The sequence below is a fragment of the Labrus mixtus genome, chromosome 2 (genome assembly GCF_963584025.1).
Source record: "Labrus mixtus chromosome 2, fLabMix1.1, whole genome shotgun sequence".
Taxonomy (NCBI): Eukaryota; Metazoa; Chordata; class Actinopteri; order Labriformes; family Labridae; genus Labrus; species Labrus mixtus.
In genome coordinates this window covers 34,351,888-34,375,109 of record NC_083613.1, presented here as the reverse complement: position 1 = coordinate 34,375,109, position 23,222 = coordinate 34,351,888, and the positions used below count along the sequence as shown (strand labels likewise).

The window sequence follows — 23,222 nt, the reverse complement described above, 5'->3', positions numbered from 1 at the left end:
GAGAGTAAATGTTTGCTGAGGTTAAACATGTCTTTACAGACCGACACATTTTTAATTTTTCTGTTTGCAGACAAGAATTTGTGCGGGGATCCATTTGATCAGACTGCATATAGAACGGTTAAAACCACCATCACATGTGAATATCCAGACAAATACAGGTCAAAAGTTTTTCTGCAAAGACAGCGGCTTCATCTGTGAGGACATCCTTTCAACAGAATCTCCTCTGAGGTCAAACGGGACGTTCAGTCTCAAGATAACAGGAACAGGTTTTATCGTGTCCATCAGTAACGTGTCCACGCAGCATCTGGCCGACTACTGGTGTGGACTGAAATCTGAAGACGGAATTTCCCAAGCTGGACTGAAGCAGATTCATCTAAATGGTGAAGGTGAGTCAACTGCTTCTGACACTTTTCCATTTGAGAACTTAAACAAAAACATTTTGGTTAAAGCCAAAGGAAATTAAAACCCATCCCCCATAAAAAGTGACATATCCTCCTCCTCCTCCTCTTCTTCAGTGTAAATAAGTCTCAGAGCTCCTCTTAAACATGTGTGTGAAGTTTCTTGTTCTAAATCCACTCTGATCCTGTATTTGATCATGTCTATAAACCCCTCTATTTCAGCCCTGCTCAGAACAGGCTGTTTCTGTGTCTGTACCTTTAAATATGTAAATGAGCTGTGTCTGACCACACCCCCTCTCTGGAAGGGCTTGGGTGTACTCTGTGCTTTCTCGCTCCATGTCCTATTGTTTACGGTGAGAAGGCAGAACAAACACCTAGCTGTGGGATTGTCACCCACCTGGGGGAGGGGCTACTGCCCTTTGTGATGTCATAGAGCCACATGTCCAGTCTTTAAATACAGTCCTTCTCTCTGTCTGTCTCTACAGATATTCCTACCTCTGAATTGTCTTCAGCTGTTGGACAGACTTTTACGTTCAGGTGTGACTATCCAGAAAGTTCTAGCATCCATAGATTTTTCTGTAAAGGAGAGGATCCCTCTTCATGTCAGACTCTAATAAGCAATCAGGGGTCACACAGAAGCACTGGGAGGATTACCTGGAAGGAAGATCGTCAGAAAACACAGAGCATCATCACAGTGACAGGAGTCACAGCAGAGGACTCTGGGACGTACTGGTGTGGAACTAAAGCCTTGGGTACAACGAGTGACACGTTCTATCACAGGATGTTGGTGACAGTAGGTGAGTGCTCTGACTTTTGACTGTGGAGACGATGAATGACATCAAAGAACAGAACCTCCAACAATAACTGATGATTGTTGGACTCTCTTGTGTTTGTTTGTTGGTTCTGTCTGAAGATTCATTCCACTCAGTAGTTTCTTCTCGACTGTTTTCTAAAACCTGAGATTTAGTCATGCATTAGATAAAAGATACCATCTTTTAGGAGGACGAGGTCATCAGGTGTTGAACAATCAGTACTGCCCCCCACCCACTGTCTGTGCGTAGACAAGACGGTGTGATGTGCGTATTCTCAGCCCCCTCCTGCAGGGTGTGGAGTTTTTATTGGATTCATCTTCACAACTTTTTCAAGAGTCTCAAACATTTTGTCCAGAAATCTTAGTAATAAGTTTAAGAGCTTTTAAAACAGAGCTTTATTTCACAGCGTCTGCTCCAGTTATTCTGTCCAATAGACAATCTTTGATATGAAATCACATCGCTGACTTTCAGTAGCAACATAACATCTCATTGCTTTCAGTCCCATCACAGTCGACCCCTGCACCGTCTGAGAATCCTGAGAGAGCAGGTGAGATCTCTGCAGGAGGTGTGAGGATGTTTTAAACCTTCTTAACCGTTTATACAATCCTCTGTCGACTGTTTTAAATATCACTCTTTATTTTCTTGCAGGTGGCTCCGTGTTCATCATTACTACGATCGTTCGTGGCGTTGTGCTGCTGCTTCTCTCCGTGCTCACAGCGATGGTTATCTACAAATGTAAGACATTTATCACCAGCTTGTGCAGCATGAGAAAAACCACACTGACGACATCTCCATCCTGTGATGTCTAAAAGTAGACTTCATGACTAAACATGATGTTTATCATGTCGGGAAATCTTCCTGTCTGCAGAGAAATCTTAAAATGTACTTGATGAAATATAATTTATATTAAAATCTTGTTTTGTCTATTGCAGGGTTGTCACTTTCAAAAAGAAGAAGACCTGGAGCAGCAGCCCAGAACAGGAATGGAGGTGAACATGCAGGAATACTTTCCAGTCAGACAGCTCACAGTTTGTATCCTTTCAAATCTTTATTTGCATTTGAAAAGGCAGAAAGTGTCTTTTTGGCTCATGTGGATGAAAAACACCAAATCCCAGAATGCACAGCACCACAGGCCACTCCCACTAAGGTCCTCTATTTCAGAATCAGAAATACTTTATTAATCCCAGAGGGAAATTTGATCGATACAGTTTCTCCAAAATATACAGTATAACAGGAGAAATATAGAAATAAAAACATTTACAGACATATTTACTTCAACACATGAGGACGTTTCCTCAACTGATTCAGAGATTTCTTCCAGAATTGATCTTGGAACCTGTCAGAAAACAGACTCTATGTCTGTGTCCATAGACAAACAGTGAGAGCACCGACACTACCAGTCCACCCCAGCTCGAGCCGGCCCCGGCTCCTCGTCCTCACCGACAGGCAGGCCTTATGTCTCGGCTGCTGAGCTGGCAGCGGCCGTCGGCGGCAATATAGCCACGAGGCGCAGAACGCTGCAGGGCTGCCGGGGGAGGGCTGCTCTCCAGCACTGGGAAGCCGTCTGGTGAAATTCTTGGTTTCATATCGGGGAACTTTACAGAACAAGCCGTTTAGCGCCCCCTGCAGACGCCATCTTATGTAGGCTATTTAAGGGACAAATGTGTCAATGCGTGCAAGGCCTCGCAAAGGATGCAGGATTCTTATATCAGTTCATGTTGGCTGAACAAATCTGTGCGTGCTCTTCTGTCTGTAGCGTTTCAAAAGATTCACTCAGGTGTTAAAGCTCAACATTTTTTTTTCTTTCCTGGCAGGATTACGTCTACGAGGAGATACAGGAGGGCGCCATGAATCCAGACTCCCAACATGCAACTGATACAGTTTACAACAACGTCGACTTTCCCATGAACTCAGACATCGGCCATCAGCTCCCAGCAGAGGTCTGACCGAGCTGGAGGTGAGGGGCGGATCCTGATCCTCTCTAACCCTGCACATCATCACCTGTGATGATAAGAAGAAGAGAGTCAGCTAAATGAGCATCTCTCTTCAGCCTTAACGCTTCCCTTATTTTGTTTACTCTCATTATGAAGTCTCTTTGAGGCAGCCTGCAAAGTAAAGAAATCCCTTAAGGTCCGATATGAACATGTTTCATGTTTATTTCTGTTAACTTAAGGTCGTGTTGGTTATGATGCTTGTGTTAAGAACATCTGATGTCCTCATTTTTTTTAACCATATTTCTATGCTTATAGTATTTTTTCCTGTGTAATGTGTTGAAAGATCAGAAAGAGTTATGCAATTGTTGAACTTGTTTTTACCATATATGTTCTTTTTCTTTTATCATCATTTAATTCATGTCATAACTACTTTTTTTTGCTTTTACATATCCTGTCAATCATGCACACATCCGCGGTGCCTATGCACCTGTGAGGTCAGGATAAGTGTGCCATACTTTGAGCAAAACCACATACGAACTCGTGGATATATCACGTTTCTGCAAATCTGCATTGTTGAGGTTTTACAGAATCTTTGAAAAAAGAGACAGTTTGGCTATAAAAACGCTGTAGAAAAGCTGATTGAGGGTCTTTTTTACTTTTTCTAAAGGACTCCACGTCACTCTGACTTTTAAACTCCCGTTTTGGGACTTAGTCTCTGAGATCGAGATCTTTTAAAACCTCAAGTGTCTGCACTCTCGGGTTTAGACTTTTGATTTTGTATTTCACTTTTTATATTTTTACTTTTACTGTTTCGTATTTGAATTTTGAATATCATTTGAAGTTTTTTCAATAAATTTTCTGAAACATTTTGAAACCATTTTTCTGACTGAAATCATTCACACCACAAAGACCGGAGTCTCTCTTAAGGACGCCGCGTGAACCTCGGAAGGTAAGCATGAGCAGTCACACCACGGCACACTTCTACTGACTTTTACTACACACCTTACATCCTAGTGAAGAGAGTTGCAGTTAATCCCTCTCTGGGGGCTAATCTAGAGTCCTGAATCAAGGATTATACTTGAATCTAATTATTCTAGAAATGAATGTTATGCAGATAATCCTAGGGCTATGTGGTTATATAAGTCTTCCCTTCTCTACTGGGTGTTAGCGGAGTAATTTTACATAGCTCCAGGTACTAGGAAAGAGTAGACTAGCAGCTGGTTAGGGAGCGAGCCCTCACATAGTTATAGGAAAGAGGAGACTAGTTAACTAACGGGTGGTGAGCTTCTGTTAGCTATAGTGAAGTTATTCACCCCTTTATGCATGTCCAGGACATGTAACAAATGTCAACATGCTAAGTCCTACGTGTGCTAACTGAAGCAGGTTTCTAGACTGAAGCGAGCAGAGAAACAAGAGAGCGATGTTCAACTTTAAAAACATCTGCAGACTAACAAACCTTTCTTCACTTGTGTTCATAACATTTTAATTTATTAATCCGTTAACCTCGACATCAGTTAATTGTTTTTAAATGAAGTTAAAATGAACTTTAAAAGGCTGAATGTGCGACATTTTACACATAAACGGCCGGCTCCTCCCCTCGTGTATAAAAGTTGTTTAATTGAGGGACTAGAGAAAAGAAGAATAACATACTGTACTCACTGCTTAACTGTGTTTCTAGATCACGCTCATTTCAGGTAAATTTACATGCAGTGTGAAGCTACGAGCTAACTAAATAGCACTAGCATTAGCATGCTAACACAACAATGCAGCGCAAGTTGTTTTGGTTTCATGCTGGTGCTCAAGGGCGACATCTGCTGGATCAAAAAGTTGCATATTCATCCTTTAGGTGGTGTCATTTAATAAAGAACCGAAACATCTGATTATAAGGTTAACAGATTGGAGTTCCTAACAGCGATAGTTTTGTTGCTTTTTATTTATTTTGGGGTTCAGACTCAGAACAACATTTCTTCTTACTGCTGTGTTTCATGAGTCAATAAACAGAACCTCTGAGTACGTTCACTGTATCGTTTGTTTTTATGCTCATATTTGGTCTTTATTTACATGTTTTTTGAAACACAAAGTGTTGTATAACATGCTGTGTGGAGGATACAGGCGCACGTTGCATTTTCAGAAGCATCACGTGACATCAGTGAAGCGCGTGTTATCGATGGATCAGAGCGTCATCAGTCAACGTCTCGGCTGCAAAGTCGACAAACTCATCACATCATGTATGTTAGCTAAAGACACGAGTATCTCCCCCTGTGTTGAATTAAAGCTGTGGAACTGAAAGGTCTGGAAATGATCGCTACTTTAAGAGGTCCCACAAGGGGAGGGGCTACTGCCCTTTGTGATGTCATGAAGGGAAAATCTCCAAACGGCCTGTTTGAGCACACACTTTCTGAAAAGTGGAGCAGGCAGAAGACGGAGAGGATGGACTTTTCTCATCATTGGGGGGTTTGTAGACAGACTAGAGACACATGTTAGAGTTAGAGGAACATGGAGAAGAGGATTTTAACAGTTAGAAAATGATGCTAAACAAACACGTTTATTCCCTATATTTAGCCTTCTGGCGGCCTTACATGTACGTATTAGCACTTAGACAGAGATGAAGATCGAAGCAGGAAACAGTGGTCACATGATGTCTGAGGTCAAAAGGTCAGTATTGTTGTTACAGCAGTGGTTCTCAACTGGCGGGTCAGGACCCAGAAGTGGGTCGCTGAAAAAATAAGTGTCAAAAATCTGTGAAGAGCTTTTTGAACATGTTTGTTTTGTTCCTGTTCTTTGTACCGCCGGAGGTCAAACTGTTTACTTTTTCATGAATAAATCGGACTGGTTGAAAAATATCCGACATTTGGGTCGTGATGGTCCCTGCAGGAGTTGTAGGAGGAGTGTGGGGGGGGGAGGGTTTACAAAAAGAGACGTCAGCAGAAGAATGATAAAGAAAACACAAGTTCACTGCAACACGATGAAGAAGATCAGAACGTCGTTTTACTTTTTAAATACGTGCAGCAGACGTCCGACGATCTCCCGCTGGTCTGTGAGGGATCATGAAAAGCGAGTGAGGTAGAAAGGGCGAGTAGTGCAGGTGGAGCAGGTGAGTGACCTCACACACCCGCAGGAGGTCAGAGTTTACAAACAGTTCTGAACCCGAGTCCTCCGAGGATCTGACCCGAGGGTCTGAAGGGAAAGTTGTACAGAGAGACTCCCAGAGCCTTCAGACTCTCTTTGGAGCGCTGCAGCAGCTCGTCGTTCATGTCATCAACACATTCAACGATCGAATGTCTCTGATTAATCCAGGAGAATCTGTCTACTGACCTCACAGTCTCGAGCCAATTCCCCCTTTAAGGCGCTGATGGTGAGACTCTTGGACTCTAGACTCTTTTCTACGAGCAGGAGAAGAAGAACAATCAGACGTTTGTTGAATCAGAAAACACAAAAAGAGCACACACAGCATATCTTATTTATCTGACACTGGCGTCAGTAAAAACATTTCAGGTTAGTTTCAGCTGCTGTCTCTTTGTGTCCTGAACCGGACCGCTTGGTGGCTCATGTAGACTGTAAATAGTGAGGGACCCAGCACAGAGCCTTGTGGTACCCTCATATTTGGAAACAGGTAGAAACATAAGTTTGAAACCGTACCTCAAGTTTTTTTCACAGTTTGGTCGATGTTGGAGGCGGAGAGTACAGCACAGAGCTGCGCCTCCTTCGTCTCCAGAGTTTCCGTCAGCGCTGCCAACTTCCTCTCCAGCAACATCTCCTTCAGTCCGCACAGCTGCTGCACGTCCAGGATGGCCGCCGTCTGTTTCTTCAGCAGCTCGTCGCGCTCCTGCTGAACCTGCCGGAAAAAACAAAAACACTCCCATTACAGAAACCTGGCAGGCGGAGCGAAGGGAAAACTGGAGATGTGAGCTGGTTACCTTCTCAAAGGCCTGCAGCAGCAGCTCGTGCTCCACGCTCAGATCCTTCAGATCCTTTTCGATGACCTTCACTCGGGCTCTTGTTTTCTGTCAGACACATCAGCAGCAGTGTGAGGGATTTCTTCAAACCAGTATAAGCTTTTTAAGTTGTTGTAAAAAGTTAAACAAATCATTCTGTGTGCTCTCATTTAAAGGTCACATATTCTGTAAAATCCTCTTCCCCATGTTCCTCTAACTCTAACATGTGTCTCTAGTCTGTCTACAAACCCCCAATGATGAGAAAAGTCCATCCTCTCCGTCTTTTACCTACTCCACTTTTCAGAAAATGTGTGCTCAAACAGGCCGTTTGGAGGTTTTCCCTTCATGACATCACAAAGGGCAGTAGCCCCTCCCCCAGGTGGGTGACACTCCCACAGCTAGGTGTTTGTTCTGCCCTCTGAGTCTGCCTTCTCACCATAAACAATAGGACATGGAGCGAGAAAGACTGAGTACACCCAAGCCCTTCCAGAGAGGGGGCGTGGTCAGACACAGCTCATTTACATATTTAAAGGTACAGACACAGAAACAGCCTGTTCTGAGCAGGGCTGAAATAGAGGGGTTTATAGACATGATCAAATACAGGACCAGAGTGGATTTAGAACAAGAAACTTCACACACATGTTTTGAGGAGCTCTGAGACTTATTTAAACTGAAGAAGAGGAGGAGGATATGTCACCTTTAACTGTAGAACTAAGTTAATAACTGCAGCAGGTGACAGTGGACACAGGTGTGCAGAAATAACTCAAACATAGTCAGTACTCTAAGTAGCCTATAGACCGCATAGGAAGCCGGAGACTACTTTGAACTTGAACAGATATCAGATTAATTTCTACTAAAAGAATAATTGCACAGTGTGCCGTGAACATACCAACATCTCGGTCCTGTCCTTGTTGTGTTCTTCCAGCTGTTTCTGGAGCTGGGGAAGCTTCTGTTCGGCCTCCTGCAGACACTTCTGCAGACGTTTGTTCTCCTGCCCAGCTGCTGCTAGCTTCCTCTCCTCTCTCACCAGCTTCTTCTTCACCTCCACCAGTTCTTCCTGCAGGACCACACACACACACACACAAACACACACACACACACACACACACACACACACACACACACACACACACACACACACACACACACACACACACACACACACACACACACACACACACACACACACACACACACACACACACACACACACACACACACACACACACACACACACACACACACACACACACACACACACACACACACACACACACACACACACACAGCTTCACATTACTTTTACAATAGACTGACGCATCACTCCGGCTCCAAGCCATGTTACAGAACCCTTCTAAGACAGCGGGCAGCCTCAGATCATCAGGCGCAGGCGGGGGGCCTCATGGTCATTCCAAAGTCTAGGCTTACATCTAATAATGAAGGTCTCTGTCTCGTTTCAGAATCAAAAGCATTTTTGGACGGTCTTGTCTCGGTCTCAGTCTGGGCGGACTCTGGATTTTAAATCAAGACCACCACTGATCGGCTGTTTTTCGACGTCATTACTGAGATTTGAAGGAAAACGCCTCTTTTTAATAGAACAAATAACTTCAATTCATTTGTTTGATTTGTATCCCTCGGTTACGGCCGCAACCTTCCCGGTGTTACGGTCTAAATGAGGGACACGCCCCCTAAAAACTAGATGATGATGTTTCAGTGATATTTATGGTCTTGGTCTTGACTCAGTCTGGAGCCCTAAAAGTCTTGGTCTTGACTCGGTCTTCATCCCTAACAGTCTTGGTCTTGACTCGGTCTCGAACCTTAAAAGTCTTGGTCTTGACTCGGTCTTCATCCCTAACAGTCTTGGTCTTGACTCGGTCTCGAACCTTAAAAGTCTTGGTCTTGACTCAGTCTCAATCCCTAAAAGTCTTGGTCCTGACAAGGTCTTGATCCCCAACAGTCTTGGTCTCGACTCGGTCTCGATCCCTAAAAGTCTTGGTCTCGACTCGGTCTCGATCCATAAAAGTCTTGGTCTCGACACAGTCTGGTCCCTAAAAGTCTTGGCCTGGACTCGGTCTGGATCCCTAATAGTCTTGGTCTCGACTCGGTCTCGATCCCTAAAAGTCTTGGTCTCGACACGGTCTCGATCCCTAAAAGTCTTGGTCTCGACTCGGTCTTGATCCCCAACAGTCTTGGTCTCGACTCGGTCACGATCCCTAAAAGTCTTGGTCTTGACTCGGTCTCGATCCCTAACAGTCTTGGTCTTGATCCCTAACAGTCTTGGTCTCGACTCGGTCTCGATCCCTAAGAGCCTTGGTCTCGACCCCTAAAAGTCTTGGTCTTGTCTCAGTCTCAGAGCTCTCTGGTCTCGGGTATGTCTTTGTCTCGGTTACTGTGGTCTTGACTACAACACTACTGCAACGTCCAATCAATGAGTGATATTTGATAAGGGGGCGTGTCTGTCAGTAAAAAGTCTTCCGGGAGGGCATGTCTCATGTTTCCTCGATACTTGCTGCCGAAATAAGAGACTTCACCATGGCGACACTCAACGACTTCGGGTTGGAGCGAGGAAACGATAAAAAAGAGACATGAGACGCACCCTGAATCTCATGCGGTGTGCTGCGCCTGCGTCACCTTGTGTTTCAGCTGCTGTAACTCTTTATTGTGAGCCTCGGAGAATAAATTCTCGGCGTGTAACAGAGCTCGGTTGTGATCCTCCACCAGGGTCACGATGTGGCTTTTCCATCGCTCCTCCACCTCCAGGATCTCAGCGCTCTTCTTTCTGTTGTGTTCTTCCAGCGCCGACTGCATTTTATTCTTAAATTTCACCGCCATGTCTGTGTAGGGAACAGCACAGGGGAACGTGTAAAGAGCGAGAGAGAGAGAGAGAGAGAGGGGGCGGGGCTTTGTTTGGAGCTCAGACTGTGTGTTATAGTTCACCTCTGATTCTCCTGTCGTTGTCGTTGGTCAGCTCCATCAGCTCCACCTGCTGCTTCTGTTGGGACACGAAGAGAAATTAAATAAATAAAACACAACACAAAAAACCAAAGTGTGAAAACGAACGCCGCCTCACCAGTTTGAGCTCCTTGATGCAGTTTTCGTCGTGGAACATTTTCTTCCTGTAGCTGGCCTGCAGGCTGTGCACCTCTCCCCGCAGCCCCAGCTCCGTCACTGCGTTCTGGTTCTGGATCAGCGAGGAGGCCGTGCCGACGTCCATCTTCAGGCCCGACACAGTGCTGTGCTGTTCGGACAGGACGTGCTTCAGCTTCTGCTTGTACACCTGAAGGGGGGCAGCGGTCACACGCAGAGTTCAGATGTTCAACACACCTTTTTTTAAATGTTCTTAAGACGTGTTAAAGATTTTATAAAGCTTTACATCACTGATTTTAATCAATTTCATGTTTAATTTAATGTAAATTAATTTAATTTACAATACATCACTGGTTTTAAAGTAAGCAGCTGTAAAAAGAGGATACGCTGGTTAAAATGATCCATGATGATCTTTTTCATACCACGTTTTTTTTAAAGCTGTGTTTTGGGCCTTTTAGACTTTATTTGATAAGACAGCTGTTGAGTCTCCAGAGCGGTTTTGGGGAGAGTGGGGGGAGGGGCATGCATCCATCATGCCGAGGGTTGCATTTGAACTAACAGCCGCTGCGTTGAATATGATTGCCTCCATACATGGGGCGCATGACATAACGGATAAGCTATCGGCGCCCAACCGTGTGTCTTAAAAGACACAATCTGCGTTATTTTGATGATCGATAGCATCAAAAAGTAGAGGCTGTTAAAAAAATGAGGGCTGAAGTGGTTAGAGATCCCAAAGTGAGGTCAAACAGCTCAAAGTGTGATGTCATAAGGTCAATGTGTGATGTCATAAGGTGGATATTACTTTGGACTCGTCTTTGAGTTTGTTTCAGACATTACATCCTGTTTATCGGCTGCAGGCTGAACAAATCTACTGCTTAGCTGTTTATACTCTAAAATAAAATTTAAAAAACTCTGCCTCTGACTCTCTGCCACTTTATCAAATGGTTTCTACTACAGGTGTGTTTGTGCAGCTCACAGTGATCTCCACCCGGTGGCGCTCCTCCGCCTCCTCTCTCTCCCTCTGTCCGATCTTCAGCTCGGCTTTGGTCTCCTCCAGGCTCCTCTTGCTGATTTCCCAGAAGGCCTGGATCTTGTCCCTCTCCAGCTGGAAGTAGCTCCTCTCCTCCCGCTCTCTGTCCAGCTCCTCCCGCAGGCGGACGATGTGCTCCTCCAGCTGACGGAGGAAAAACAAAAACGCTTGAATATGGAGAAGACCAATCAGAAATTTTGGAGTATTTTCACAATATTGCTGAACAATAAATACTAAAGCTGCAGTGAATAAAATCAAATAGGCGGTTTAGATCTGCAGGGATTCGATAAATGGGAATCATCCCGACATGAACCTTCGACTAACACACATGCACATGAACATTCAGGATCCTCAAAGGCTCCGCAAATCAGTGTGTGTCAGTGTGTATCAGTGTGTGTAGCAGTGTGTGTCAGTGTGTATCAGTGTGTGTAGCAGTGTGTATCAGTGTGTGTATCAGTGTGTGTGTCAGTGTGTGTCAGTGTGTATCAGTGTGTGTAGCAGTGTGTGTCAGTGTGTATCAGTGTGTGTGTCAGTGTGTGTGTCAGTGTGTGTATCAGTGTGTGTATCAGTGTGTGTGTCAGTGTGTATCAGTGTGTGTATCAGTGTGTATCAGTGTGTGTATCAGTGTGTGTGTCAGTGTGTATATCAGTGTGTGTGTCAGTGTGTATCAGTGTGTATCAGTGTGTGTGTCAGTGTGTATATCAGTGTGTGTGTCAGTGTGTATCAGTGTGTATCAGTGTGTATCAGTGTGTGTGTCAGTGTGTATCAGTGTGTATCAGTGTGTATCAGTGTGTATCAGTGTGTATCAGTGTGTGTGTCAGTGTGTATATCAGTGTGTGTGTCAGTGTGTATCAGTGTGTGTATCAGTGTGTGTCAGTGTGTGTATCAGTGTGTGTATCAGTGTGTGTCAGTGTGTGTATCAGTGTGTGTAGCAGTGTGTGTCAGTGTGTATCAGTGTGTGTGTCAGTGTGTGTATCAGTGTGTGTGTCAGTGTGTATCAGTGTGTGTAGCAGTGTGTATCAGTGTGTATCAGTGTGTGTCAGTGTGTGTCAGTGTGTATCAGTGTGTGTAGCAGTGTGTATCAGTGTGTATCAGTGTGTGTCAGTGTGTGTCAGTGTGTATCAGTGTGTATCAGTGTGTGTCAGTGTGTATCAGTGTGTATCAGTGTGTGTCAGTGTGTATCAGTGTGTATCAGTGTGTATCAGTGTGTGTATCAGTGTGTGTATCAGTGTGTGTCAGTGTGTGTGTCAGTGTGTGTGTCAGTGTGTGTATCAGTGTGTGTGTCAGTGTGTATCAGTGTGTGTATCAGTGTGTGTAGCAGTGTGTGTCAGTGTGTGTATCAGTGTGTGTCAGTGTGTGTATCAGTGTGTGTGTCAGTGTGTATCAGTGTGTGTGTCAGTGTGTATCAGTGTGTGTATCAGTGTGTGTCAGTGTGTGTCAGTGTGTATCAGTGTGTGTAGCAGTGTGTATCAGTGTGTGTCAGTGTGTATCAGTGTGTGTAGCAGTGTGTATCAGTGTGTATCAGTGTGTGTCAGTGTGTGTCAGTGTGTATCAGTGTGTGTGTCAGTGTGTGTGTCAGTGTGTGTATCAGTGTGTGTGTCAGTGTGTATCAGTGTGTATCAGTGTGTATCAGTGTGTGTAGCAGTGTGTATCAGTGTGTGTCAGTGTGTGTCAGTGTGTATCAGTGTGTGTGTCAGTGTGTGTGTCAGTGTGTGTATCAGTGTGTGTATCAGTGTGTATCAGTGTGTATCAGTGTGTATCAGTGTGTGTAGCAGTGTGTGTCAGTGTGTGTATCAGTGTGTGTCAGTGTGTGTCAGTGTGTATCAGTGTGTGTATCAGTGTGTGTGTCAGTGTGTATCAGTGTGTGTGTCAGTGTGTATCAGTGTGTGTATCAGTGTGTGTGTCAGTGTGTATCAGTGTGTGTATCAGTGTGTGTATCAGTGTGTATCAGTGTGTATCAGTGTGTGTAGCAGTGTGTATCAGTGTGTGTGTCAGTGTGTGTAGCAGTGTGTGTATCAGTGTGTATCAGTGTGTATCAGTGTGTGTCAGTGTGTATCAGTGTGTGTGTCAGTGTGTGTAGCAGTGTGTGTATCAGTGTGTATCAGTGTGTATCAGTGTGTATCAGTGTGTATCAGTGTGTATCAGTGTGTATCAGTGTGTGTGTCAGTGTGTGTATCAGTGTGTGTAGCAGTGTGTGTATCAGTGTGTATCAGTGTGTGTCAGTGTGTGTCAGTGTGTGTAGCAGTGTGTGTGTCAGTGTGTATCAGTGTGTATCAGTGTGTGTCAGTGTGTGTCAGTGTGTGTAGCAGTGTGTGTGTCAGTGTGTATCAGTGTGTAGCAGTGTGTATCAGTGTGTATCAGTGTGTATATCAGTGTGTGTCAGTGTGTGTGTCAGTGTGTAGCAGTGTGTGTGTCAGTGTGTATCAGTGTGTATCAGTGTGTATCAGTGTGTATCAGTGTGTATCAGTGTGTGTCAGTGTGTGTCAGTGTGTGTGTCAGTGTGTGTGTCAGTGTGTATCAGTGTGTGTCAGTGTGTGTGTCAGTGTGTGTAGCAGTGTGTGTATCAGTGTGTGTCAGTGTGTATCAGTGTGTGTAGCAGTGTGTGTCAGTGTGTATCAGTGTGTGTGTCAGTGTGTGTGTCAGTGTGTGTATCAGTGTGTGTATCAGTGTGTATCAGTGTGTATCAGTGTGTGTAGCAGTGTGTGTCAGTGTGTGTAGCAGTGTGTGTAGCAGTGTGTGTATCAGTGTGTATCAGTGTGTATCAGTGTGTATCAGTGTGTGTGTCAGTGTGTGTAGCAGTGTGTGTATCAGTGTGTATCAGTGTGTATCAGTGTGTGTCAGTGTGTATCAGTGTGTGTGTCAGTGTGTGTAGCAGTGTGTGTATCAGTGTGTATCAGTGTGTATCAGTGTGTGTATCAGTGTGTATCAGTGTGTATCAGTGTGTATCAGTGTGTGTGTCAGTGTGTATCAGTGTGTATCAGTGTGTATCAGTGTGTGTGTCAGTGTGTATCAGTGTGTATCAGTGTGTGTGTCAGTGTGTATCAGTGTGTGTGTCAGTGTGTGTATCAGTGTGTGTAGCAGTGTGTGTATCAGTGTGTATCAGTGTGTATCAGTGTGTATCAGTGTGTGTCAGTGTGTGTCAGTGTGTGTAGCAGTGTGTGTGTCAGTGTGTATCAGTGTGTATCAGTGTGTGTCAGTGTGTGTCAGTGTGTGTAGCAGTGTGTGTGTCAGTGTGTATCAGTGTGTATCAGTGTGTATCAGTGTGTGTCAGTGTGTGTAGCAGTGTGTATCAGTGTGTATCAGTGTGTATATCAGTGTGTGTCAGTGTGTGTCAGTGTGTAGCAGTGTGTGTGTCAGTGTGTATCAGTGTGTATCAGTGTGTATCAGTGTGTATCAGTGTGTATCAGTGTGTGTCAGTGTGTGTCAGTGTGTGTGTCAGTGTGTGTGTCAGTGTGTATCAGTGTGTGTCAGTGTGTGTGTCAGTGTGTGTAGCAGTGTGTGTATCAGTGTGTGTCAGTGTGTATCAGTGTGTGTGTCAGTGTGTGTGTCAGTGTGTGTATCAGTGTGTGTATCAGTGTGTATCAGTGTGTATCAGTGTGTGTAGCAGTGTGTGTCAGTGTGTGTAGCAGTGTGTGTAGCAGTGTGTGTATCAGTGTGTATCAGTGTGTATCAGTGTGTATCAGTGTGTGTGTCAGTGTGTGTAGCAGTGTGTGTATCAGTGTGTGTGTCAGTGTGTGTAGCAGTGTGTGTATCAGTGTGTGTCAGTGTGTGTATCAGTGTGTGTGTCAGTGTGTGTATCAGTGTGTAGCAGTGTGTGTATCAGTGTGTATCAGTGTGTATCAGTGTGTGTCAGTGTGTGTCAGTGTGTGTAGCAGTGTGTGTGTCAGTGTGTATCAGTGTGTATCAGTGTGTATCAGTGTGTGTCAGTGTGTGTAGCAGTGTGTGTGTCAGTGTGTATCAGTGTGTATCAGTGTATATCAGTGTGTATCAGTGTGTATCAGTGTGTGTATCAGTGTGTAGCAGTGTGTGTATCAGTGTGTATCAGTGTGTATATCAGTGTGTGTCAGTGTGTATCAGTGTGTGTAGCAGTGTGTGTGTCAGTGTGTATCAGTGTGTATCAGTGTGTATCAGTGTGTGTGTCAGTGTGTGTGTCAGTGTGTGTATCAGTGTGTGTGTCAGTGTGTGTATCAGTGTGTAGCAGTGTGTGTATCAGTGTGTATCAGTGTGTATCAGTGTGTGTCAGTGTGTGTCAGTGTGTGTAGCAGTGTGTGTGTCAGTGTGTATCAGTGTGTATCAGTGTGTATCAGTGTGTGTCAGTGTGTGTAGCAGTGTGTGTGTCAGTGTGTATCAGTGTGTATCAGTGTATATCAGTGTGTATCAGTGTGTATATCAGTGTGTGTCAGTGTGTGTGTCAGTGTGTATCAGTGTGTATATCAGTGTGTGTCAGTGTGTGTGTCAGTGTGTGTATCAGTGTGTAGCAGTGTGTGTATCAGTGTGTATCAGTGTGTATATCAGTGTGTGTCAGTGTGTGTGTCAGTGTGTGTCAGTGTGTGTAGCAGTGTGTGTGTCAGTGTGTATCAGTGTGTATCAGTGTGTATCAGTGTGTATCAGTGTGTGTCAGTGTGTGTGTCAGTGTGTGTCCGTGTGTGTGTCAGTGTGTGTGTCAGTGTGTATCAGTGTGTGTCAGTGTGTGTGTCAGTGTGTGTAGCAGTGTGTGTCAGTGTGTGTCAGAGTGTGTCAGTGTGTGTGTCAGTGTGTGTGTCAGTGTGTGTGTCAGTGTGTGTAGCAGTGTGTGTCAGTGTGTATCAGTGTGTATCAGTGTGTATCAGTGTGTGTCAGTGTGTGTAGCAGTGTGTGTCAGTGTGTGTCAGAGTGTGTCAGTGTGTGTGTCAGTGTGTGTGTCAGTGTGTGTGTCAGTGTGTGTAGCAGTGTGTGTCAGTGTGTATCAGTGTGTATCAGTGTGTGTCAGTGTGTGTGTCAGTGTGTGTAGCAGTGTGTGTCAGTGTGTGTCAGAGTGTGTCAGTGTGTGTGTCAGTGTGTGTGTCAGTGTGTGTGTCAGTGTGTGTAGCAGTGTGTGTCAGTGTGTATCAGTGTGTATCAGTGTGTGTCAGTGTGTGTCAGTGTGTATCAGTGTGTATCAGTGTGTGTCAGTGTGTGTAGCAGTGGGTGTCAGTGTGTGTCAGTGTGTGTATCAGTGTGTGTGTCAGTGTGTGTCAGTGTGTGTGTCAGTGTGTGTCAGTGTGTGTATCAGTGTGTGTGTCAGTGTGTGTGTATCAGTGTGTGTCAGTGTGTATATCAGTGTGTGTGTGTCAGTGTGTGTCAGTGTGTGTATCAATGTGTGTGTGTCAGTGTGTGTGTATCAGTGTGTGTCAGTGTGTATATCAGTGTGTGTGTGTCAGTGTGTATCAGTGTGTGTGTCAGTGTGTGTCAGTGTGTGTCAGTGTGTGTAGCAGTGTGTGTGTCAGTGTGTATATCAGTGTGTATCAGTGTGTATCAGTGTGTGTCAGTGTGTGTATCAGTGTGTGTGTCAGTGTGTGTATCAGTGTGTGTCAGTGTGTGTGTCAGTGTGTGTCAGTGTGTATATCAGTGTGTGTGTCAGTGTGTGTCAGTGTGTATATCAGTGTGTGTGTCAGTGTGTGTATCAGTGTGTGTCAGTGTGTGTGTCAGTGTGTGTGTCAGTGTGTGTCAGTGTGTGTGTCAGTGTGTATCAGTGTGTGTCAGTGTGTGTGTCAGTGTGTGTGTCAGTGTGTGTATCAGTGTGTGTGTATCAGTGTGTGTTAGTGTGTGTCAGTGTGTGTCAGTGTGTATCAGTGTGTGTCAGTGTGTGTGTCAGTGTGTGTCAGTGTGTGTGTCAGTGTGTGTCAGTGTGTGTCAGTGTGTGTATCAGTGTGTGTGTCAGTGTGTATATCAGTGTGTGTAGCAGTGTGTGTCAGTGTGTATATCAGTGTGTGTGTCAGTGTGTGTTAGTGTGTGTCAGTGTGTGTCAGTGTGTGTTAGTGTGTATCAGTGTGTGTGTCAGTGTGTGTATCAGTGTGTGTATCAGTGTGTGTCAGTGTGTATATCAGTGTGTGTCAGTGTGTGTATCAGTGTGTGTCAGTGTGTGTGTCAGTGTGTATATCAGTGTGTGTATATCAGTGTGTATATCAGTGTGTATATCAGTGTGTGTGTCAGTGTGTGTCAGTGTGTATATCAGTGTGTGTCAGTGTGTGTGTCAGTGTGTGTATCAGTGTGTGTGTCAGTGTGTGTCAGTGTGTGTAGCAGTGTGTGTCAGTGTGTATATCAGTGTGTGTGTCAGTGTGTGTCAGTGTGTATCAGTGTGTGTCAGTGTGTGTATCAGTGTGTGTGTCAGTGTGTGTGTCAGTGTGTGTTAGTGTGTGTCAGTGTGTGTCAGTGTGTGTCAGTGTGTGTCAGTGTGTGTTAGTGTGTGTCAGTGTGTGTTAGTGTGTGTCAGTGTGTGTCAGTGTGTGTCAGTGTGTGTCAGTGTGTGTTAGTGTGTGTCAGTGTGTGTTAGTGTGTGTCAGTGTGTGTCAGTGTGTATATCAGTGTGTGTGTCAGTGTGTGTTAGTGTGTGTCAGTGTGTGTTAGTGTGTGTCAGTGTGTGTCAGTGTGTATATCAGTGTGTGTGTCAGTGTGTGTCAGTGTGTGTCAGTGTGTGTCAGTGTGTGTTAGTGTGTGTATCAGTGTGTGTATCAGTGTGTGTCAGTGTGTGTCAGTGTGTGTATCAGTGTGTGTGTCAGTGTGTGTCAGTGTGTGTCAGTGTGTGTATATCAGTGTGTGTGTCAGTGTGTGTCAGTGTGTATATCAGTGTGTGTGTCAGTGTGTATCAGTGTGTATCAGTGTGTGTATCAGTGTGTATCAGTGTGTGTCAGTGTGTATCAGTGTGTATCAGTGTGTGTATCAGTGTGTGTGTTAGTGTGTATCAGTGTGTGTCAGTGTGTATCAGTGTGTGTTAGTGTGTGTCAGTGTGTGTCAGTGTGTATCAGTGTGTGTTAGTGTGTATCAGTGTGTATCAGTGTGTATCAGTGTGTATCAGTGTGTATCAGTGTGTGTATCAGTGTGTATCAGTGTGTGTATCAGTGTGTGTATCAGTGTGTGTATCAGTGTGTGTATCAGTGTGTGTATCAGTGTGTGTATCAGTGTGTGTAGCAGTGTGTATCAGTGTGTGTATCAGTGTGTGTATCAGTGTGTGTATCAGTGTGTGTATCAGTGTGTGTATCAGTGTGTATCAGTGTGTGTGTCAGTGTGTGTATCAGTGTGTGTATCAGTGTGTATCAGTGTGTATCAGTGTGTGTATCAGTGTGTGTATCAGTGTGTGTATCAGTGTGTATCAGTGTGTGTATCAGTGTGTGTATCAGTGTGTGTATCAGTGTGTATCAGTGTGTGTATCAGTGTGTATCAGTGTGTGTATCAGTGTGTATCAGTGTGTATCAGTGTGTGTATCAGTGTGTATCAGTGTGTGTATCAGTGTGTGTATCAGTGTGTGTATCAGTGTGTATCAGTGTGTGTATCAGTGTGTGTATCAGTGTGTGTCAGTGTGTATCAGTGTGTGTTAGTGTGTATCAGTGTGTGTATCAGTGTGTGTATCAGTGTGTATCAGTGTGTGTATCAGTGTGTGTATCAGTGTGTGTATCAGTGTGTATATCAGTGTGTGTCAGTGTGTGTATCAGTGTGTGTATCAGTGTGTATCAGTGTGTATCAGTGTGTGTGTCAGTGTGTATCAGTGTGTGTTAGTGTGTATCAGTGTGTGTCAGTGTGTATCAGTGTGTATCAGTGTGTATCAGTGTGTGTTAGTGTGTGTCAGTGTATATCAGTGTGTGTGTCAGTGTGTGTCAGTGTGTGTATCAGTGTGTATCAGTGTGTATCAGTGTGTATCAGTGTGTGTCAGTGTGTGTCAGTGTGTGTCAGTGTGTATCAGTGTGTGTGTCAGTGTGTGTCAGTGTGTGTCAGTGTGTGTCAGTGTGTGTCAGTGTGTATATCAGTGTGTGTGTCAGTGTGTGTATCAGTGTGTGTGTCAGTGTGTGTTAGTGTGTGTGTCAGTGTGTGTAGCAGTGTGTGTCAGTGTGTATATCAGTGTGTGTGTCAGTGTGTGTCAGTGTGTGTCAGTGTGTATATCAGTGTGTCAGTGTGTGTCAGTGTGTATATCAGTGTGTGTGTATCAGTGTGTGTTAGTGTGTGTCAGTGTGTGTCAGTGTGTGTTAGTGTGTGTGTCAGTGTGTGTCAGTGTGTATCAGTGTGTGTCAGTGTGTGTGTCAGTGTGTGTCAGTGTGTGTGTCAGTGTGTGTCAGTGTGTGTGTCAGTGTGTGTATCAGTGTGTGTATCAGTGTGTGTAGCAGTGTGTGTCAGTGTGTGTCAGTGTGTGTGTCAGTGTGTGTCAGTGTGTGTCAGTGTGTGTATCAGTGTGTGTGTCAGTGTGTATATCAGTGTGTGTAGCAGTGTGTGTCAGTGTGTATATCAGTGTGTGTGTCAGTGTGTGTTAGTGTGTGTCAGTGTGTGTCAGTGTGTGTTAGTGTGTATCAGTGTGTGTGTCAGTGTGTGTATCAGTGTGTGTGTCAGTGTGTGTCAGTGTGTGTATCAGTGTGTGTCAGTGTGTATATCAGTGTGTGTCAGTGTGTGTATCAGTGTGTGTATCAGTGTGTGTATCAGTGTGTATCAGTGTGTATCAGTGTGTGTCAGTGTGTGTATCAGTGTGTGTCAGTGTGTGTATCAGTGTGTGTATCAGTGTGTGTATCAGTGTGTATCAGTGTGTGTCAGTGTGTGTATCAGTGTGTGTATCAGTGTGTATCAGTGTGTATCAGTGTGTGTCAGTGTGTGTCAGTGTGTGTGTCAGTGTGTATCAGTGTGTATCAGTGTGTGTATCAGTGTGTGTCAGTGTGTGTATCAGTGTGTGTATCAGTGTGTATCAGTGTGTGTATCAGTGTGTGTATCAGTGTGTATCAGTGTGTATCAGTGTGTGTCAGTGTGTGTATCAGTGTGTGTATCAGTGTGTGTATCAGTGTGTATCAGTGTGTATCAGTGTGTGTCAGTGTGTATCAGTGTGTGTCAGTGTGTGTATCAGTGTGTGTATCAGTGTGTATCAGTGTGTGTCAGTGTGTGTATCAGTGTGTGTATCAGTGTGTATCAGTGTATATCAGTGTGTATCAGTGTGTATCAGTGTGTGTCAGTGTGTGTATCAGTGTGTGTATCAGTGTGTGTCAGTGTGTGTATCAGTGTGTGTATCAGTGTGTATATCAGTGTGTGTATCAGTGTGTGTCAGTGTGTGTATCAGTGTGTGTCAGTGTGTGTCAGTGTGTATCAGTGTGTGTATCAGTGTGTGTCAGTGTGTGTATCAGTGTGTATCAGTGTGTGTATCAGTGTGTATCAGTGTGTGTATCAGTGTGTATCAGTGTGTGTATCAGTGTGTGTATCAGTGTGTATCAGTGTGTGTATCAGTGTGTGTCAGTGTGTATCAGTGTGTGTCAGTGTGTGTCAGTGTGTATCAGTGTGTGTATCAGTGTGTGTATCAGTGTGTATCAGTGTGTATCAGTGTGTGTTAGTGTGTATCAGTGTGTGTCAGTGTGTATCAGTGTGTATCAGTGTGTATCAGTGTGTATCAGTGTGTGTATCAGTGTGTATCAGTGTGTGTCAGTGTGTATCAGTGTGTGTGTCAGTGTGTGTATCAGTGTGTATCAGTGTGTATCAGTGTGTGTATCAGTGTGTATCAGTGTGTATCAGTGTGTGTTAGTGTGTATCAGTGTGTGTCAGTGTGTGTATCAGTGTGTGTCAGTGTGTATCAGTGTGTGTATCAGTGTGTGTATCAGTGTGTATCAGTGTGTATCAGTGTGTGTATCAGTGTGTGTATCAGTGTGTGTATCAGTGTGTATCAGTGTGTGTCAGTGTGTATCAGTGTGTGTATCAGTGTGTATCAGTGTGTGTATCAGTGTGTGTGTCAGTGTGTATCAGTGTGTGTATCAGTGTGTGTATCAGTGTGTATCAGTGTGTGTATCAGTGTGTATCAGTGTGTATCAGTGTGTGTATCAGTGTGTGTATCAGTGTGTATCAGTGTGTATCAGTGTGTGTATCAGTGTGTATCAGTGTGTGTCAGTGTGTGTATCAGTGTGTGTATCAGTGTGTATCAGTGTGTGTATCAGTGTGTGTATCAGTGTGTGTATCAGTGTGTATCAGTGTGTGTATCAGTGTGTGTATCAGTGTGTGTATCAGTGTGTATCAGTGTGTGTATCAGTGTGTGTATCAGTGTGTGTATCAGTGTGTGTATCAGTGTGTGTATCAGTGTGTATCAGTGTGTGTATCAGTGTGTGTATCAGTGTGTGTCAGTGTGTGTATCAGTGTGTATCAGTGTGTGTATCAGTGTGTGTATCAGTGTGTGTATCAGTGTGTGTCAGTGTGTGTATCAGTGTGTATCAGTGTGTGTATCAGTGTGTATCAGTGTGTGTGTCAGTGTGTATCAGTGTGTGTATCAGTGTGTGTCAGTGTGTATCAGTGTGTGTATCAGTGTGTGTATCAGTGTGTGTGTCAGTGTGTATCAGTGTGTGTCAGTGTGTATCAGTGTGTGTATCAGTGTGTGTCAGTGTGTATCAGTGTGTGTATCAGTGTGTGTATCAGTGTGTGTATCAGTGTGTGTGTCAGTGTGTATCAGTGTGTGTCAGTGTGTATCAGTGTGTGTATCAGTGTGTATCAGTGTGTGTATCAGTGTGTGTCAGTGTGTGTATCAGTGTGTATCAGTGTGTGTATCAGTGTGTATCAGTGTGTGTATCAGTGTGTGTCAGTGTGTGTATCAGTGTGTATCAGTGTGTGTATCAGTGTGTGTAGCAGTGTGTGTCAGTGTGTGTATCAGTGTGTGTATCAGTGTGTGTATCAGTGTGTATCAGTGTGTGTATCAGTGTGTGTATCAGTGTGTGTATCAGTGTGTGTCAGTGTGTGTATCAGTGTGTGTATCAGTGTGTGTCAGTGTGTGTATCAGTGTGTATCAGTGTGTGTATCAGTGTGTATCAGTGTGTGTATCAGTGTGTGTCAGTGTGTGTATCAGTGTGTATCAGTGTGTGTATCAGTGTGTGTAGCAGTGTGTGTCAGTGTGTGTATCAGTGTGTGTATCAGTGTGTGTATCAGTGTGTATCAGTGTGTGTATCAGTGTGTGTATCAGTGTGTGTAGCAGTGTGTGTCAGTGTGTGTCAGTGTGTGTATCAGTGTGTATCAGTGTGTATCAGTGTGTGTATCAGTGTGTGTATCAGTGTGTATCAGTGTGTATCAGTGTGTGTATCAGTGTGTATCAGTGTGTGTCAGTGTGTGTATCAGTGTGTGTATCAGTGTGTATCAGTGTGTGTATCAGTGTGTGTATCAGTGTGTATCAGTGTGTGTATCAGTGTGTGTATCAGTGTGTGTATCAGTGTGTATCAGTGTGTGTATCAGTGTGTGTATCAGTGTGTGTATCAGTGTGTGTATCAGTGTGTGTATCAGTGTGTGTATCAGTGTGTATCAGTGTGTGTATCAGTGTGTGTCAGTGTGTGTATCAGTGTGTGTATCAGTGTGTGTATCAGTGTGTATCAGTGTGTGTATCAGTGTGTGTCAGTGTGTGTATCAGTGTGTATCAGTGTGTATCAGTGTGTGTATCAGTGTGTATCAGTGTGTGTGTCAGTGTGTATCAGTGTGTGTATCAGTGTGTATCAGTGTGTGTATCAGTGTGTATCAGTGTGTGTATCAGTGTGTATCAGTGTGTATCAGTGTGTGTATCAGTGTGTGTCAGTGTGTGTATCAGTGTGTATCAGTGTGTGTATCAGTGTGTATCAGTGTGTGTATCAGTGTGTGTCAGTGTGTGTATCAGTGTGTATCAGTGTGTGTATCAGTGTGTGTAGCAGTGTGTGTCAGTGTGTGTATCAGTGTGTGTGTCAGTGTGTGTAGCAGTGTGTGTCAGTGTGTGTATCAGTGTGTGTATCAGTGTGTGTATCAGTGTGTGTCAGTGTGTGTATCAGTGTGTGTCAGTGTGTGTATCAGTGTGTGTGTCAGTGTGTATCAGTGTGTGTGTCAGTGTGTAT

The 23,222-nt window shown here is 44.4% G+C and overlaps 1 protein-coding gene across 2 annotated transcripts in view; it reads right to left on the bottom strand.

The window, feature by feature from the left end:
- Positions 1–6,783: 6,783 nt before the first annotated feature.
- LOC132953916 (dynein regulatory complex subunit 4-like) overlaps positions 6,784–23,222 on the bottom strand; it is a 17,428-nt gene continuing 989 nt past the window's right edge. For both annotated transcript variants that reach the window (XM_061026298.1, XM_061026289.1), the window contains 7 exons: positions 11,143–11,340; positions 10,150–10,356; positions 10,017–10,071; positions 9,711–9,913; positions 7,969–8,136; positions 7,062–7,148; positions 6,784–6,979 (listed from right to left, as the gene is read on the bottom strand). In XM_061026298.1, the coding sequence (XP_060882281.1) occupies positions 6,785–6,979; positions 7,062–7,148; positions 7,969–8,136; positions 9,711–9,913; positions 10,017–10,071; positions 10,150–10,356; positions 11,143–11,340 (1,113 nt within the window). In that variant the 3' untranslated portion in view covers position 6,784. The remainder of the gene's footprint in view (positions 6,980–7,061; positions 7,149–7,968; positions 8,137–9,710; positions 9,914–10,016; positions 10,072–10,149; positions 10,357–11,142; positions 11,341–23,222) is intronic.